Source organism: Canis lupus, chromosome 4, assembly GCF_003254725.2.
Source record: "Canis lupus dingo isolate Sandy chromosome 4, ASM325472v2, whole genome shotgun sequence".
In the NCBI taxonomy this organism is placed as follows: Eukaryota; Metazoa; Chordata; class Mammalia; order Carnivora; family Canidae; genus Canis; species Canis lupus.
The window spans coordinates 7,920,398-7,940,233 of record NC_064246.1 but is presented as its reverse complement, the minus strand read 5'-3'; the positions used below and the strand labels follow the sequence as shown (position 1 = coordinate 7,940,233).

The following is a 19,836-nucleotide window of genomic DNA, read 5'->3' as shown; positions in this document are numbered from 1 at the left end:
TTATTTATTTATTATATATTTATTTATTATTTATTTATTTATTTATTTATTCATTCATTCATTCATGAGAGACACAGAGACATAGGCAGAGGGAGAAGCAGGCTCGCCGCATAGATTCCGATGCGGGACTCAATCCCAGGATTCTGGGACCACACCCTGAGCCAAAGACAGAGACACTCAACCACTGAGCCACCCAGGCGTCCCGGGGTCTTATCTTTTCAAGCATCTTGGCGCTCTATTTCTAGCCAGATCCTTCCCTTTCCTCCAGAAAGGCTTCCTGACACTTTAAATACTCTCTTAGCCCTCGAATTCTGCAACATTTTTTAATGCCAACCAAGCCTCTGGCTCTCGGCATGTATATTGTTAGTTAGTTTTATACGCAGATGTTTATGTTCCCCCCTGGAGGTGAGGTCCTTAAGGACAAGAACCATTTCTGGCAGGTGCTATATGGGGTGGGGGAGGGGGTGGGGGTGGGGGTGGGGAGGTGCTCCAGCAGCCTCCTAGGTTGAACCAAAAGGAAGGGGTGAAGGACATCAGTCAGGGGCCCTAAGAGCTCCACCAGGGCCACAGCCTGCCTGCTGGGCCGGGGGCCAACGTGGGGAGGGGCTCTGGGACCAGTCACTGCTGCCAGAAGAGTCAGAAAGTTGGATTTCCCATCTCTGAGCAACTGCTCTGGCATCTCTCTGCCGTGTGGCCTGTCCTCGTCCCGCCTCCCCGCCCCCACCTCCTGCGTCTCTTGCACCGACCCCTCGGCCACTTCCCTACGGCGACGTCGGGGAGGCGCCCGCGCAGAGCGCACCCCGACGGCCGCCGTCTCCCCTGCACACGCGCCCTCCCCGCGCGGCTCCCCTCGGCTCGCCCTCGCCCTCGCCCTCGCCCGGGGGAAGCGCTGGGGGCCCCGCCGCGCGGCCGCCTCGCCGCGGAGGAAGGCGCCTCCCCTTCGGCGTCGCCCCCCGCCCCCGCCCCACTTCCCGTCCAGCGCGCGGTCGCTTCCCCTCCGCGGGCCTGTCCGCCGCCCGGGAGCCGCGGGAGCCGCTGGGGCGCATGCTGGGCGCGGGAGCCCGAGGCGCGCCGGCCGGAGGCGGCGGCGGCCCGCGCGCAGGTAGGGGCGCGGCGGGGGCGGCGGGGAGTCCGGGCGGGGAGTCCGGGCGGGGAGTCCCGGCGGGGCCGTAGGGGCGGGGCTGCGCCTCCGCCACCACCTGGGCTCACGCGCCGCTGCGAGGCGGGGGCGACCGAGGCAGGGCGCGGGGCGCGCGGGCAGGAGAGGCTGGGTCCGGTCCCAGCCGCCCCCGCCCCCTTCCCCGCCCCCTGCGAGCCGGCGGGTCCCGCGGCGGGCTCGGGCTTGGGCCGGCGCCCGCGACTCTCGGGGTCCAGCGGCCGGGACCCGGGCGGAGGGCGGCGGCGGCGGCGGCGGCGGCGGCGCGGGGCGCGGGCACCTCCCGAGGCGCTGCCCCGAGAGCGCTGCCGCCTCCCGCTTCCCACCGCGCCGCCCGGACGCGGGTCCCGCCGCCACCCCCGGTCAACACCCAGGGCTGGGACGGCTCGTCGCTGTCAGCAATGAGGGGGCGTCGGCCGTCGCACTGTTCGGCACCTGCGGCGGATGCAGGACTTCCCTCGCAGGGAACCGGGTTTGGAGTCGCGGTGCCCCGGGTTGTGTCCCTGCTGCGCCGGGAGGGGGCCGGGGACTCCGGACGCTTCCCCCGCCTCTTGGAACCTGGGTTTCCTCAAATGGAGGAGGGCTCGCTCCTGACCCTAACGTGTGCTCGGTTAGACACATGAGGCTCGGATAGGGACAGTCCCAAGAGCTGGGAGTTGGAGACAGTCCAGCCTGGACTCGCTCACTCCTCAGTCTACCCATTTGTAAAGTGGGGGCAGTGTCCGTGCCTCCCTCCTAGGTTATGCGGTTTCAATGTGGCAGTGAATCTGGAGCGCGGACTCCAGTGCCTGAGATACACAGTGCGCTCTGAATAACCTTAGTTCCTGTTTTTACTGAGCGAAACCTAAATAATTTGGAGTGATGTGGAAATACCAATTTGATTTGATTAAGGTATAAATAGCAGAGCATTTATTTACTTATTTAAGATTTTATTTATTTATTCATGACAGACACACAGAGGAGACAGAGACACAGGCAGAGGGAGAAGCGGACTCCCTGCAGGGAGCCTGATGCGGGACTCGATCCCAGAACCCTGGGATCACTACCCAGCCAAAGGCAGACGCTCAACCACTGAGCCACCCAGGCGTTCCTATTTTATTAAAAACAAATTATTAATTATTTTAGAGAGGGGAAAGGACAGGACAGTGAAAGGGAGAGAATCTCAAGTAGACTCCTTACTGAATGGAGCTGGATGGGGGCTCCATTTCGTGATCGCCCCAGATAGTGACCTGAGCTGAAATCAAGAGTCAGATGCTTAATCGACTGAGCCATCCAGGTCCCCCAGTAATGGAGTATTTTAAAAGAAACTTAATTTTATTTCATCCAGACACGGCCTCCGAAGGCTTTTTGAGGTTTTGTTGTAAATCAGTGCTACTGACCAAAAAGAGCCTGGATCTGCTTTCTGTGCTCTGTAACCTTGGGCCTCAGTTTCCTCATCTGTTTAAAAAAAAAGACCAAAGACAAGAAAGGTAGGGGTAGCAATTAGTGCTTTTGGTGCTGATAGAGCTGCCTGAAGATCAATGGGGTAGAAGATCTGAAAGTGCCTCGAAGAGTGTGAGTCACTACGCAAATATAAGACGTGCGTGACTGCTACTAGCAGGGAATAATAACATCAGCAATTTTTTAGAGCCTATAATGTGCCAGGCACTCTCAGGAATTCCTTTGATGAAATCCATCCTGAACCTTTGTGCATTGGATATTTATAATCTTCATTTTCTCTATTCAAACCTGAGATTCAGGATTATTTTGCCTCTTTCCCAAGGTCACGTAGCAGTTTATGTAAAGCCACGATTAGAACCCTAGGGTGGGTGCCTCTGGCAAATGTGTTCTCAACCACTGGCAAAACTGAAGTTATGGAGACAAGCTGTGGTTCAGAGTAGACCTGTGTTAGATTATAGGAGATAATATATATCCTAACATGTTTAAAGAATCTGAGGGACACCTGACTGGCTCAGTCAGTAGAGCAGGTGACTCTTGATCTTAAGGTTGTGAGTTCAAGCCCCATATTGGGCATAGAGATTACTTAAAAAAAAAAAAAAATTAAAAAATAATTTCACTACATACATAAGTGTATATACTCATGAGTGAATTGTTAGCCCTGGCAGATGAGGTTTTGAAATAAACTTAATTTTTTTCATCCCTATTTTAAAATCCCATTTAAACTATTTTCTTGCACAAATAATGAAAATTTGCAGAGGGAAAAAGCATTAAGATCTTGAAAGACATATCTCGAGGATTCATTGCAAAGCTCAGACAATAAATGAAATCTCAAAAATGTTTTACTTAAACATTTAAGTTTGCCAGAACTCTTAAGGTGGCACAAGAGGTGTAAATTGGTATTGAAGCTTGCAGCGTCACGATTATCGTGCAGGGGTGGGACCCTGTATATTTCTCTAGGGACTTTACTGCTCACCTGAGATGCCCCCAGAGGGAAATGGACCTTTAGAGAAAGTCTGTGCATCCGAGGGAGAGTGAATGCCAGGTCTGTCTGCTGCAGAAACCATTCCAAAATCATTTCTTTCCCAAATGAAATTTATCTTATTATTTTTTCTTCTTCCAAAAGCACTACACAGTCATCACAGAAAGCACAGAAAACAACAAACAAGAAAAAGAACATTAAAAATCACTATGATCCCATCAATGCAGGCAAATAGCTTCACATCTCTGTTCTTGTAACCCATTTCTGTGCTTTGTTAATCAATTTAAATGTCTTAAGACTGGGATGCAAACTATTATTGTTTTGTTCAATGACAAAAGTAATACTTGCTCATTACTCAATCATCAAGACATTAATTTGGGAAATAAGTAAAGATTTATTACGTGCATTAAAACTTTTCCTTTAAAAAGATCTTAAAGATTTGATTGGAAAATGATTAGAAATTAAGTTGTTGATGTCTGAGTTTTATTGTGGTTTTGGCCAAAGTTCAATGAAAGACCTTCAGAACAAAGAGAGGGTACAGTGGTGATCTTGAAATAGTAAGATCTAAAAATCCAGTATCAAGCAAAGATTTTGAGTATAAAAATAGGTAACATTTTAAACTAATGTTATTAGAATTAGACTCATTGTTTTGATAATCATGATAATAATCAGTTTATAAGCTGGGTTCTCATACAAAGTGAGCAGAGAGCCCTGCTTCCAGACATTTTTGGCAGCCACTCCTAGGGGTGGGGACAGTCGCCTCTGGCACAGCCTAGACCACTTGTGGCCATTTTTCAGCCAGCACCATTTAGTAACATAAGACTTTTAGCCTTTGGGAGTCTTATGTTGTTTGTTCTTGATGTTAATGACTTTGTGGTAAAAATTCCTTGGTGAATGTCTTGTGCAACAATCATGCAATTTTTAAAGCGCCTGCCACAGATACTTTGACCATCCTGAATCCATTTTTTCTTTTGAAATCAGTTTACCAGCTGCTTATTTGAGCGGACTGCAATCAGTTTCCAAGTTTTCACAGCAAGTGGAAGAACTGTGGCTGACCAATGAATATTATATATATATTTGGCTTTGAAAGGCAGTCAGGAGCCTACATGCTGTGCTCAGTGGCTGGCATGATCCCTGGTTTGGTGTCTGCTCTCCTCACCCTGCCCTCCTTCTTTTTGGTCACTTGTCTACTGTCATAGCTCAGAAATAGATGGTTGAGATTTTGGGGCTTCCTCTAATCACTAGGGTCACTGGTCATCAAGTGTTATAATCAGAATCCCAGAATTTATTGCTGGATGAAGTTTCAAAAGATCAATTGGTTAAACCTCTTGAGTTCTGGCAGGTGAGGCATTGACAAGTGCATTCACCAAGTGCAGATGCTGAGAACTATATATCTGGTAGTTAGGGGCAGGAGACCTGGTCACAAATGAAGTGATTGAAATAAATAGGCCAGGATTATCTTTCTCTTGTCAACTTCAGGTTAGTTTCCCAGCCACGTTGCCTTGTGCTTATCCGTTTAAAATACATGGACAAAATTCTATCTGTTGAACTCTAAAGTTTGCTTGTCATGGTAGGACTTTTCCCCTTTATTTGCTGATCCATTTGAACTCTGAGAGAAATGCAATAAAGACAGTAAACTCCTTGAGGTACAAGATACAAATCTCTGAGGATAAGTCATATATCAGAGAGTACTGACAGTCTGAGTGGCAGTAGAGGTCACAGAGTCTGGCCTGCTTAGTTTACAGGTGAAAGGGTGAAAGATGGCAGAGGAATGAGTATTAGAATCTGGGTCCTCTTCTCTTACTGAGAGCTATTTCCAGTAAGCTTTGCTTCATTCCATAGTTTGGCAGAATTCATCACTTCTTAAAAATATTGAAAAAACCAAACTAAATCCTTATTTATTTATTTTGGAAGAGGCTGCCTTGGAAAGCAGTGTGTTCTTTTGCCATCAGAAGCATTTAAATTGGTATTGGGTCATTCTGTGGTTGAATGTAATTGAGGAGTCTGCCTGTGGGGAGGATGGCTGGATTGGGAGGATGACTTGTGGGAACACTTATAGCTCTAGGATTCTGTGATTTTTGTCCTGGAGGATTTGAACTACTGTGTGAATTTCCTATTCCCTGCTCATTGAGGTTGCACATTTTGAACCCCACCCCCAACCCCAGGTGATTCCAATTCAAGAGGCCTAGACAGCTCCCTGCAGTTAGTGGCACTTTAACTTCCCAGGGTTGCACATATCAAGGATTGATATTAATCATTAACATGATCATGTTTATCCAGGCAAACAAATGACTAGGAATAGAAACATGCATTTGACAGGTGGCCCTACATGGAGACCAATTGCATTCATAGGTTGAAAGGTGAAATATCTCAAAGTTTAATGAGTGAATTGTGTCTTGAATGTGGAACCGGAGTTTAAATTTAGTTTTATGATGTGCACACCAACCTAACTTTTCTTTTTCATACTTGTTGTCTCTTAATTTATGAGTGGATTGATAAGATGATTTGGCGTAATTAATAGGCTTAATTTATGGCACAGTAGAATGTATGTGTTTTGCATTTACAAGTGAAAGCATGCCTCATCTTACTCAAGCACTGATGGGAAAAGGAGGATTATTTTACAGGGGTCAAATGAGAAAAGATGTCAATATAGACATAAATTGGGGTTCTCCTGTTTCTAATAAACTGGACAGTTAGAATTGCAAAAGCTGTTTTGTAATTACAAATCCTCTGATGAAAAATGTTTGTATATTTCAGCATGATTCTTAATATTTCCCTAATGCTTTTCTTCATAGCCACGGGTCAGACAGAGTGGAATACAAGATAGCTGTCCTTGGGCGGAGATAATCCACATTCAATTCAAACAATAGATTTGGAGACCTTTAATTACCTTGACTTTTTTTTTTTTGAGATATAATTTACATACATTTTATGAGTTTTAGATATACAACATAATGATTTGATATTTGTGAATATTGTGAAATGACTAGTTAACATCCTTCACCACACGTAGTTACAAAATTTTCTTTTTCTTGTGAAAATTTTAAGAACTTTTAGGATCTACTTTTAAGATCATTTGAGATCTACCTTGACTATCAATCCTTTTGTCTCCCTTTGTCTGCTTATAGAATTCTCTTCTAGGACATTAGGTCATCCACTGAATTGTTAATTCAGGAGTATTTATTTAATGTATGCTACACATGGCACAGCATGTTGTTTAAAGATGTATTAGATTGTCCTCACGGATCATCCAGTCTGGAAAGAAGATGTAGCAAAACCTGGTGTACTTTCCAGGTGATTGAAGGCAACCCTTCCAGTTTAACAACCACTCCTAGGATGCTTCTTTGTAGGGTGTCTCAGGGATTCCCTATGTCTTCCCAGTCTTGACACAGATCTATCAGAATTTCTCTGCTCCATAAAGTTTTCCGGTCAGCCTCACACTGCTGCCATGATAATCTTCCCAAAGCACAGATCTGATTAGGTTACTATTACTCAGTGCAAAGATTCATTGTCCCACAAGAAAATTCTCCGCATTCCTTGCCAGGCCTTCCATAAACTGGCCCCTAAATCCCTAAAACTGACACTGGCTCTTTTATTACACACATTATTCAGCCACCAAAAATACTATGGAATCTATCTCCCTCCTGCCCCCATCAATCTCTACACATCAAAATATTATCCCTCATTTAAGATCTAGCCAGTAAAACTTCTCAGCCTTCCCTGGTCTTCTAGAGTCATCCACTTCTTTCTCTCTTCTTCTGTTATAGTTTGTTATGTATTCCACCTGTTTTTCTGACTCTATTGTGAACTCCTTCAGCTCAAGGAAGGAGTCTGGTGTATTTCCTTACCTCCTCATCTGTGTAGTATGCTTATAGTTTTCTCCACTCTCACTGAATTGAATTAAACTCTTTATTATATTTTAGATGGACTAATCCAGTGTATAGATTAATCACATCTGTTATTTGTATATCTTTCAAAACCAATCAAGAGTTTTACAAGTTCAGTTCAGTTCGATTTTTTATTGAGATGCACAAACCACATCGCCAGATTCTTGTAACAATTTCAGGTAAGAAAAAATGTAGAATATGTCCATACCCTTGAGAAGCTTATAGTTCAGTGGAGAATAGAGAATGGATTCTTGGGAAGTTTCTGGATGTTGTTTCATCAGAATGATGGGGCATTGTAATACAGCAAAATCAAGTATTTGAAGTATTATGAAGTAATTAGCACCTAGTAGATGCCCAGTGAATATTATACAGGGTGGATGGATGAATAGGGGGAAGAAGAAAGGAGGAATCCTTTAGTTTATAATTTATCAATTGCAGTGTTTACTTCAAGGTATAATAATTTTGAAGATAATTTACTCAAGTATTGATTCTCACGCTTGTGTATAAAATGTGTTGCTCTTCATCTAGGAAGAGACATACTAGGTCTCCATCTGTAGAAATTGCATTAATTTCCTGGCTGTGGTGTTGTGTTTGCTTCATTTCATCAGCATTCTCTTCTCAGGCAAGCTCTGTTCTGAGGACACACATTTCCCCGGGGTGGGGGTGGGGGGAGGACTCCAGCTGTCTGGGGACGGTGATGAAGGGGACTGTCTCACACTGATTCAGCACTTATGATCTCATTCTCTACCCGGATAGCCAGTTGGCCTGGGGTTATAGGATGAGTTCTGAACTATTTCTCAACCATGTGGCTTTTGTGTGTCTTTCTTCACTTGATTTTAAATAGCAATTTGAATTGAAAAATGGATAAATTCTATGCTTTTAGTCCAACAGTTATATTTCCTTACTCTTTGATTTGGGATTGCCTAGTGCATTTATTCAAATATTAATAGTTTTAGAAACTTTTTTGAAAAGCCTAAGGTGATATATAAGGAAAAGCATTGATATTACTTCTATTTTTCCCATCTTGCTGAGGTAGACTAGGGCTCAGTGGAAATAAAGTGAGACATTCCAAGGGGTTGCTTTATCTTAGGCTAATCTTGGGATGAATTTATATTGACATTACTCTTAAATTTGTATCCTGCTTTTTAATGAACAAATGATCCCCCTCTTTTTAAGCAATATTCTATTCACACTTGGAGACTGCCTTTTCCACTAAAATGAGTAATTATTAATCATTACAGAGCTGGGGAAGGGGCGAATCAACCATGAATTTACTATAGAGAAATATTCTCTTTTGGTTATGCCTTTGCATTAGCTTGGGCTGAATTTCTTGAGGGCAGACCTAATCTTATTTATCTTCTTATCATTTTTGTTAGACCTGAGGTAAGAATAAAGACTTATTGAGTTGCATTGGTTTAAAGTAACATGTGTAATATGGCCCCGGTGCCATATGGGAGAATTGCTTCCCAACCAGTGGTGGCTGAGAGAATCTTAGGCAGTGGTTGCATTAGAAAGGAGAGGATAGGGGACTTGTTTTAAAGTTGCTTTTACATGAGGGTGCCTGGCTGGCACAGTTGGTTAATTCTCCACTTCTAGGTTTTGGCTGGGGTGGTGATCTCAGGGTCATGGGATAGAGCCCTGCATCCACCCCAGGGTTGGGCTCTGTGCTTAGTCTGGAAGCTGCTAAAGTTTTTTTCCTCCTTCTCCATCTGCCCCTCCTCCCTGCTCTCTCTCTTTCTTTAAAATAAATAAATCAATTGAAAAGAAAAAGAATAAAGTTGCTTTTACATGCAGGCACACTCTTTATACATCAATACAAATCGTGAAAAATTTTTTTTTTTAATTTTTATTTATTTATGATAGTCACAGAGAGAGAGAGAGAGAGGCGCAGAGACACAGGCAGAGGGAGAAGCAGGCTCCATGCACCGGGAGCCCGATGTGGGATTCGATCCCGGGTCTCCAGGATCGCGCCCTGGGCCAAAGGCAGGCGCCAAACCGCTGCGCCACCCAGGGATCCCCAAATCGTGAAAATTTCTAAAGGTGTTTCCATTCACACATTTCACAGAGGAAGAACGTCAGCTGCCCATATATATCAAAGCACATTATCATGACTTTTGCCTGGAGTGGCTTTAGAAGACTGTGAAGCATGAGGGGTGGGGGTGGTGCTACAGCATCCTCCAAGCTAACCCTTGCCCTTGCTTGGCATCGCCACTGCTCCCAGCACCTCCTACATTCTATTGTCAGGATGTTCATCACTTATGATGTATTGTGAATTGCTGAAACATCAGACAAATGCATCTCCTCATGGAAGTGCAGAGATGCATTGCCAAGGCAAATTTCATTTAAATTGTGATCAGAATACTTCAGGTTATTTGTTGTTGTGGATGTAGTGATGGCTAGCCATCAGTGGTCAGGTGGCCAGATGGAAAGGACACTGGACTAGGAGTCGGACAATTGCAGGTTCCTTAATCTCTCTGGATCTCAGTGTCCTCCCTTGTAGAAACGGGGCTGGGGACAGGGCAGATGAGATCAGGCCCTCAGTGTAGAATTATGGTCACATCATTTTTATAAGAGCTCATCACAATCTGTAATATTTGTGTACAGAATTGCTTTTGTTACAGGACATCTGTGTTACCTATGATCTCAGTTTGCCTTGTAGCTTGTCTCTCACACCCTGATCTGAGTCCTTGATCCCTTAAGTAAATCACATTAGTGTTTCTGTAGCCAAATAGATGCCTGTTCCCAGAACTAAGTGGAATAAATAAAGAGCCTTGATCGCTTTGCATCTGTGCACATGAGGTTTGCCACCGTGTGAGTTCAGTCAGATCAGATGGCTGCCAGGGGAAGGAGAGAAAGCTTGTGTGGTTCTCAGACAGAGACTCTGGGTTTTGGGATGCTAGATGATCCATCACCACCTTGTACATAGTACTTGTTGTAGTTTTGCACCACCCCACTCCCCGAGTTCTTCCTCCTTCATTTCCAGTTCTTTGCTGATTGCATCATCTCTACTGTTTCCGAGATGGGCTGCTGATAAGCTGTCACCAAGCCCAGTGCTGCACAAGAGGTGGGCAGTGGGACATGTCACAGGGAAGATAGGAACAAGACCTCTTGGAGGGTGTATTGTTCAGTCCAGCTTAAGCATGTTTCCCCGAGTAGGAGTGCAGATGGTCCCTGCACACGGCAGCCTGGGCAGTCTGCTCTGGAGGGCAGGGAAGTTCCTGTACTCAGCTTCCAAGATCGTGTGCTCTCTAGGCCTCCCTGGTTTTTGATTCTTGATCTGACACTTGGGTTCTTTGTGCTGTGCCCAGCACTTTGGGAGGGCCACATTGTATAGACTGCCTTGCACTAGTTGTGATTCTTCTCTTGATGCTGCCTCTTGGATTAATCCTTCTATTGCCACATTTTGCAGTCTGAGGGATGCTTCCCGGACTCTGGAGGTGTTCCTGGGGGGCTGTTCTCAGAAGGAGCATGGGACGACTGCTGTCACCCACAGGCCTGCAGAGGAGAGGGTTGACACTGTCAAGATGCCCCCTTAAACGCACACCACCTGTACTCAAGGTGAGCAGGTCCTTTGGCAGGTGTGATGTTGTCCTGGGCTCCAAGCACTGGAGAGTTGCTTGTGATAAGGCTTTGTGTGGATGATTAGCACCAAGTGCATCTCGAAGAGTGAAGGTTGCATGACAGAGCATACTGGGTTGGCTCTGCAAAGGGATTCTGGTCCGGACCCAGTCTATCTTTGCTTTCTCAAGGTGTAATTTAATTTTGGTTTTGTCTTTATAAAGTTTTCATCTGTATGAAATGTAAGCTCCGTAAGATTCTCCATTAGGACTTCGCGTTCTGGTGTCTTCTCTGCTGGTTTGCTTTTCCTGTCGCAGAAAATTCCCCGCTCCTGCTGCTATCATTTCACACCCAAAGAGGGCATTCTAACCTTAAAAGAAGTTCAGCTCAGCAGTGAGCCTGCCATTGCCTTTCTCTCTAAACTTAGAGTTTGCTCACTCACTTGGCTTCTCAGGTGTTTTGGCTCCAGGGAAGAAATAGTCATGGTTCACATTTATTTAATAAAACCATTACGAAAACGAACGCAACCCGAGCGCACACTGGGACAGAGCAGGACCTGGCTGCTTGCTTTCCCACCGAACCTTGCTGGGTCCCTGTAAATTTTTGGAGCTGTCACTTGTGAGCTGTTTTCACTGAGGGAGAACTTCCGTGAGGCTGGGGACTTGGCAGGCCAGCTGGCTGATCCTTTGGGTGTTCTTTCAGCATTGTCTGCAGTGAGTGTGGGAGTCAAAGGCCCTTCAGTGCAAAGATAATGCCAGCTTGTTCCCTGGAACCCTAAAAGAGCCGGAGTCAAAGGGGCTTTTTGTTTCACCGACAGAAAAACCCACAGGAAATCCCAGCTTCAGAGATTCCTATGCGGTCTCACTGTTCCATCAGATCTGACTGTGCTTAGGCCTCCTTTGAGAGAGGCAGTAACCCGTACAAAATAATAAATAAATGAAAGGATGCCATTCACGGTGGCTGGGGGTCAAGGGCACATGCCATGTACACTAGCATGCAGGTCAGGCACCTGGCTTAGACCCCAGTGCCCGGGCTCTGAGCAGTGAGCTCTTGGCTAGCAGGTTGAAGGGGATAATAGCCACATCCTACTGTTAGGGGAATCGACTGTGGTCATGTGAGTAAAGATAGGAGGACAGTGTCTCATCACAGGCACTTGTATTATTACTATTACTATTACTATTATTATTAATAAGCTCTTATTAGATTTCAAATCTCTAACAGCAGTTTTGTCACTTACTAAGTATATTCCCCTTGTCTGTAAGCTGGGCAGTGATTATGCTTATTTTGTAGGACCGATGTGAACATTACATGAGATAATGTACACAAAGGGCTTAGGGAAACAGTAGCAAGTTAAAATAGGGGGCTGCAGCCCTTAGGTGTGCAGGTGATGTCCTGCCCAGCGTCCCGGGTAAGAGGTGAGTGGGGTCCACACCCAGGCTGGGTCCCTGTCCTGAGGAAGGCCTGCCTTTTCCTAATTCATCAGCTCAGAGGGGCCACCGTTTTCTAGTCTGGTTTCCCAGGGGGGCATCTTTTCATCATTCATCACCCCGGAGGAGGTACTTTTTAAAAAATTTGCCCAGTGGTACCATATGTGCCAGCCGTGGCCCTGTCAACAAGAGAATGGTGCTATTATCAATTTAGCAGACGGGGCCTTCTGGAGGGAGTGTGTGGCCTGCTTTACCCAGCTTCGTCTTGCTCACTTTGCTGTAATTTCAATGATGTGATTACCATGGTCAGAGCAACAATTTTGCCATTTCCTCAATTCTAAGTTTTTTGTAGGATTTTCCTTGAGGTCAAGAGCTATCGTCCTCCGCCTTCCAAGGCCCCCTTCCTCACCACTGCCCTGCACATGGCCTCCAGAAAGGACACAGGTTGGAAGAGATTGGGTCAGAGTGTAGGCTGGGTGCTGGTTGTTGACTCCTGGTCCCTTACCCGCCCTTCTGTGCTTTGCTCTTTACTGCTGAGGCTGGGAGTCTGAAAATGGCACATCCCTGGCTCCCTACCCGTTACTCTGTCAACAAGAGGCCCTTGTGGGACACCAGAGGCAGGAGGAAGAGAAAAGTTTCTGGATTCTGGGTTTTTCAGTGGGACAGCTGCAGACATGTGCTGTAGCAGTGGGAAGGCTGGGTGATTTGGGACTCCAACAGCCCTGACAGGGAGCCTCTTTTCCCAGGCTCCAGAGCCAACCCACACAGCCTCTTCTGCTACAGCAGACTGAGCAGGCTCCAGGACGCAGCCCAGGAGCAACAGCCTCGGCTCTCTAGCTATGATCCTTCTTCCTCCTTGTTCCTGCTTTTCCTTCTCCTTCATTCTCTAACAATTTTTTCCACACTTTTATGACCAGTGCCCTGTATTAAATGTCCTCTGGTGGGTACTTGGAGTGGTCTCACTTTTTCTACTCAGTGTATGGATTCCATGGATTCTAAATCTGTTGGGTGCTTAGGGCCTGGTATACTCCCTAGGATCTTATAGCACATGGACCCTTCCTCTCTGTTTCATTTTCATCACACATGTCAGGGTTACTTTGATAGCCTTTAAAATAAGTTTTCAGCTCTAGCCTCTTCCTAATCACAGTGGTCAGATTAATTTTCTAAAACTCTAGTTCACCTGGGTCACACTTCTACTCCAAACCCTACGGTTTTTATGGCAGCCATTTAGCAAAGGTACAGTCACCTGTGACCTAAACCCCAATGGTGAGAACACTACCAGGGACACCTCTTCGCAATCCTAGTAAGGGAGAAAGAGGGAGAAAGAGGGTCATTCCTTCACCCTGGCTGGGATGAAGGGAGTTAGCTCAGTGATAGACACACCAGTAGTCATACTGGTATGAGGAATATTTCAAAGCCTGCCTGTGGCTGCCTCCTCCCCTCACTGGTTTGTTTGTTTGTTTCTTTTTAAAGATTGTATTTATTTTTGAGAGAGAGCATAAGCATCAGCAGGGGGAAGGGGAAAGGGGCAGAGAGAAGGGGCAGAGGGAGAGGAGTAGCAGACTCCTTGCTGAGCAGGGAGCCCGAGACGACTTGGGGGCTTAATCCTAGGACCCGGGGATCCTGACCTGAGCCAGAGGCAGAGACTTAACTGACTGAGCCACCCAGGTGCACCCCTCTCACTGGTTTCTTGTTCAAGTCCAACTGCATTGCATTGGCCCCTCTGCCTCTCCTGGAGGGCAAAGTTCAGTTTGTAAGCTCTGCCCAATATTCTGGGAAGTTTAAATCTCATATAGCTTCTTATAAACTGATGGAAATATCTGTACTGTGAAGAGTGCAGATGAGCTGTAAGCCTAGATAAGATTGCTTGGGAGGGGAGTTTTTCACCCAGAGGTTTTCTGACTTCCTTGAAGTAATGTTTTTAAGAAATTCCATATTGAAGAGGATGGGAAGACGTCTTAAGGGGAATGACTGGGACATTATGGGGTCACTTGGAAGAAAAATAATACAGGTAATGTTCAAACATAGTTTTATTGTTTCTGTATAAAAAAACCAAAATATAGGCATTGTAAAAAAAAAAATCAAGCAACCCTGAAAAATATATCAAGAAATGATCACTGAAGTCCCACCTTCCTCACTCTTAATTCTTTTTTTTTTTTTTTAAGATTTTATTTATTTATTCATGAGAGGCAGACAGAGAGGCAGAGACACAGGCAGAGGGAGAAGCAGGCTCCCTGCAGGAACTCGATGCTGGACTCAATCCCCGGAGCCAGGATCACACCCTGAGCCACCCAGGGGTCCCCTCACTCTTCATTCTTTAGTGAACATCCTTCTAGAAGGTTCTCAGAGCCTGTGTTATATACACATACAGTTTTATAGAAATGGGACCATGTTATATCTCGTTTTTTAACCTAATTTTATCCTACTTATTAGTATAGCACAGAAATGTTTTCATGTCAACAAATGTTGCTTTACATGATCATTTTGAATGGCTACACAGTAAGTTGCATGTTTATACTGTGATTTACTCATGCTTTTCTTAAGTTCTTGGATTTAAGATGACACTGATGCCATAGTGGATATTCCCAGATACTAGCGCCTTAAGACATCGGAAGTGTAGTTCTCTTGAAGTTCAGATTCACCCTCCATTTACTGGTGAGTGGAGGCACCGGACTTGGCTGGAGGGGCTGCTCTGCCTTACATGGCCATTACGGACTTGGGTTGACAAAGGCCCCACCACCTTTGGTATGTGGCTTCCAAAGTTGGTCTGGCCTTTGCCACCCAGCTAGCAGAGAGTGGAAAAGAGAGAAGACTTCACCAGAGGTTTTTAGGGGCGCTGCTTCTGTCCACACTCCATTGGCCAGGGTCAGTCACATGGCCACGCACAGCTGTGAGAGAGGCTGGGGATGCAGGAGACAAGGGAAAAAGGCTTGGTGAACAATGGCCAGTCTCTGCCACAGCTTTCCCTTCTGGTCACCACATCCCTGTTTCACTCTTGCCCTCACATTTCCACTTACCCCTCCCAGAAGGAGACACCAGAGTCCCATGCAGCCATTGAGTCTGGATCACTCTGTCGGGTCTCTGGCTGAGGTACAGTCTTCTCTACATTCAAATGAGGATCTTCATGCTTTTGTGACTTGTGAATTAAAAAAGAAAAGTGTTATTTGCTTTCTTCCAACCTCTCTCAGTTTTCAGTGGTGGAGCAGAGACAGCATAAGAGCACTAAAAACCCCCACTTGGAGCAGGGTAAAATAGGGTATTCACAGCAGTCATGGGTGCAAAGCAATTATGAGAGCCTTTGGTAGGCAAGGTAGAGGCCTCCAACCCGGGGGTGGGAGAACTTTCTCCATTAGACCTTGATTCTGCTCTCTGGGAGGAAATCTCTTATTGATTGGTCTCCATGGTCTGTCCTGCCAAGTTCGTCTTTGTCTTTTACTCTCCATGGCAACATTTGAAGCAGTTGCTGGGGAGTCTGCCATCTTCATGAGGGTGTACAGAGCTTTTGGTGCCCTCTGTTTGGTGGCCTGAAATTTTGAAAGCTCTTACAGACTTTTAAATTTATTTAAGTTCAAGCCCGTGGTTTCTCAGGCTATACATTTCTGTCAAAAACTTAGTGGGGTTCTTTTCTGTTTTCTTCCATTAAATTCCTTATACCAATAACTAATCCCAAAGTTTTTTCCTAGACTTTATTATCAAGCTTGATTTGTTGCATTACTTTATCACCCCATGCCCTTCTTTCTCAACTAAATGGTGATTACTTTCAGGCCCGCAAGCTCAGATGGGAATGCAACACTCTTAATCTTTGCCACAGGGCTGAGACTTTGGGCCTTTGTCACTCAAGCTTCTTCAATCTTATTTCTTACTTTGATATTTACTATTTCTTTCATTTTATTTTCATTGGAAAGTTCTACTTTCCAACTCTTTCCCTAGAGCTACAATCATGGTTAAATAGTAGGTCTGCTTTTTAGTTACTGCAGGAGATGATTTTACCAAATATTTTGCCATTGCATAACTTGGGCCTCCATCTTTCCAGCCTCCCAGATCAGTTTCCTTGCTGTCCACTGCCTGATTACTAGGCCAGTGCCACTTGTTTTAGGTCATACCCTACTTTATTTAAGGCAGAAGTCACTGTATTAGTTCACCTACTGTTGTAATGGAACAATCCTAATTCTCAGTGGCATGTCACTTTCAAAGTTCGTATCTTGCTCATATAAATTACATTTTTTAAATAATAAATTTATTTTTTATTGGTGTTCAATTTGCCAACATACAGAATAACACCCAGTGCTCATCCCGTCAAGTGCCCCCCTCAGTGCCCATCACCCATTCACTCCCACCCCCGCCCTCCTCCCCTTCCACCACCCCTAGTTCGTTTCCCAGAGTTAGGAGTCTTTATGTTCTGTCTCCCTTGCTGATATTTCCTACCCATTTCTTCTCCCTTCCCTTCTATTCCCTTTCACTATTATTTATATTCCCCAAATGAATGAGAACATATAATGTTTGTCCTTCTCCAATTGACTTAATTGACTTACATTTTGAAGCTGGGTTGTTAGTGGTGGTAAAGAGCAGGGTTCTACTCTATTTACTCATTCATGGATTCAGGTAGATCAGATCTCTGTTATCAGCACGTGGCTTCCAAAGTCACTGGAGAGTCAACAGCTAATCAGTAGACCAAAGAAAAAAGAGTGTGGGACAACTGCAAAGAAGATTGTCATAAGCCAGTAGTGAAAGTGAAGGACATCACTTTTGTCCACAATTTTGTTGACTAGGACTCAGACTTATGGCTACACATAATTTCAAGGGAAGCTGGGAAAGGTAGTCCAACTGTGTGTCCAGGAGAAAAGGGAAATGGGCTGGTGAGCAGGTATCTGTTTCTGCTGTGGTGACTACATAGCAGAGGCTCTTCTAAAAGCCTTAATATATGAGCTCCTTTAATTCTACGTGGTAGAAGCTATTGGCATCCTCATTTTACAGATGGGAAACAGAGGCACTGGGAGATCAAATAGCTACATAGCTCCCCAAAGTTCACATAGCTACTAGTGGTGGAGACAGGAGGCCCTCAGCTCTGGACCTGCAGCCTTATTCACTACTCTAGACTGATAAAATAGAATACAGTTGAACTTAAAAGTGAAATATAAAAATGATAAAAGTGAAGATCACAGATTCAAAGATGAAAAAGTGAGATTTAAAAGTGATAAATTAAAAAAAATTAAAAAATTAAAAAAATTAAAGAAAAATAAATAAAAGTGATAAATTTAAAAATTACATAAAATAAAGAGAAATAACTCTAATTGAGAACCTGAGATACAAACTTAAAAGAATGATACACAGCCTTCAATGTCATATTAGGATAACATGTGATAGATGAAACATAATGGAAAAAGATTAAAGAAAAGTAGAAATTAATAGTGTTTATATGTTGGTAGGAAAGCAAACGGTGCAGCTACTGTGGAAAACAGTATGGAGGTTCCTCAAAAAGTTAAAAATAAAATTACCCTATGACCTAGCAATGGTACTATTAGGTATTTACCCAAAGGATACAAAAAATAATAATTCAGAAGGACACACGACCCTGATGTTTATTTTTATAGCAGCATTATCAGCAATAGCCAAATTATGGAAAGAACCCCAAAGCCCCTCAACTGATGAATGATAAGGATGTGATATATATATATATATGCATGCCATATGATTTCACTCATGTGGAATTTAAGAAACAAAACTAATGAATGTAGAGGGGAAAAAGAGAGAGGTAAACCAAGAAACAGACTTTTAATGATAGAGAACAAACTGAGGGTTGATGGAGAGAGGTGGGTGAGGGATGGGTGATGGATGTTAAGGAAGGCATTTGCTGTGATGAGCACTAGGTATTGTATGTAAGTGATGAATAACTAAATTCTATATCTGAAACCAGTGTTACACAATATGTTAATAAGCTAGAATTTAAATAAAATTTGGAAGAGAAAAAGAAAAAAGTGTTTACAAAATACATATAAATTGAAATAAATCATCTGGGTGAATAAAATAGTAAAACATTATAAAGGAAGAAAAATGTTACATAAGTGAAAGTAAGTGAAAATAAAAATATTAAGAAAGACAAAGAAAACTTAAGACTCAATATTCAGTAAGATGTAATACATTTATGGCTCAAAACAAAGAAAATACAGTCATACCTCATTTTATTGTGCTTTGCAAATATTGCTTTTTTTTTTTAATAAATTGAAGGTTTGTGGCAACCTTCCAATAGATGAATCTGTGGGTAACATTTTTCCAACAGTATTTGCTCTCATCATGTCTTTGTGTCACATTTTGGTAATTCTAGCAATATTTCAAACTTTCTCATTATTTTGTTATGGAGCTCTGTGATCAGTGATTACGACTTGCTGAAAACTCCGATAATGATTAGCATTTTTTAGCAATAAAGTACTTTTAAATTAAGGTATGTACATTGTTTTTTTTAGACACGAGGCATACTTAAACAGACTACAGTACAGTGTGACTACAACTTTTGTATGAATTGGGAAATCAAAAAATTCACTGGACTCGCTTTATTGAGAAATTTCGTTACTGATCTGGAATTGAGCCTGCAAGGTTGTAGAGGTATGCCTATAGAAATTTCCTAAATGCCAAATAAGATAAAGGTTAAAATAAAAAATACAAAATGATAAATGAAATTCAAAATATAAAAATTACAAATCCTTTAGAAGACTACGGGATTGTACAAATTAACAAGAAAAGAAGAAAAATTAGTGGCAACATAAATCCTGCCCTCACATTGCTCCAATCTGAATTTATGCCTGTGATTGGGGGTCCTTAGTATTTTCAGAATTGAGAACTAGGGGGGAGGGGTAGAGGAAAGGAACGGGGGTCGTCCCTCCTTTACAGGACCTAAAATGCCTAAGTGGAATGATGTCTGCAAATTGGTAGAGTAAGAAGCTCCAAGCCCTTGTTCTCCCATGGAGATGTTCAAAAAGACAAAAACAAACACAATCAATTAGAGACTGGCTAAAATAACTTCACAGGAACTCTGGAAAATAGTCAGAGGTCTACAGCTGCTAAATGAATACCAATTAAGAAAAAACCACATTTAAAATGGTAGGTTCTATGGAATTTAAACAGTAAATGCATAAAGAATCATTATAAATATATGTTAATGAGTACACAATATATACAGATGAAATCTGTGACATCAGTAACATAAAGGAGGATGGGGCTATGTAGAAGCAGAATTTTTTGTATGCTATAGAAGCTTAGTTGGTATCAATTCAAATTAAATTATTATAACTTTAGGATATAATATGTGATCCTTATGGCAGCGACAAAGAAAGCAACTATGGAGTACAGACAAAAGGAAACAAGAAGGAAATAAAAATATGCTGTTATAAAAAA

At 43.6% G+C, this 19,836-nt stretch overlaps 1 protein-coding gene across 7 annotated transcripts in view; it reads left to right on the top strand.

The window, feature by feature from the left end:
- Positions 1-921: 921 nt before the first annotated feature.
- The window catches only part of DISC1 (DISC1 scaffold protein), a 351,152-nt gene continuing 332,237 nt past the window's right edge, over positions 922-19,836 (top strand). For all 7 annotated transcript variants that reach the window (XR_007410095.1, XR_007410097.1, XR_007410096.1 and 4 more), the window contains exon 1: positions 922-1,102. Coding sequence is in view for 4 of the 7 variants with exons in the window: in XM_049108923.1 (XP_048964880.1) it covers positions 1,045-1,102 (58 nt within the window). In the remaining 3 variants the exon portion in view is untranslated. The remainder of the gene's footprint in view (positions 1,103-19,836) is intronic.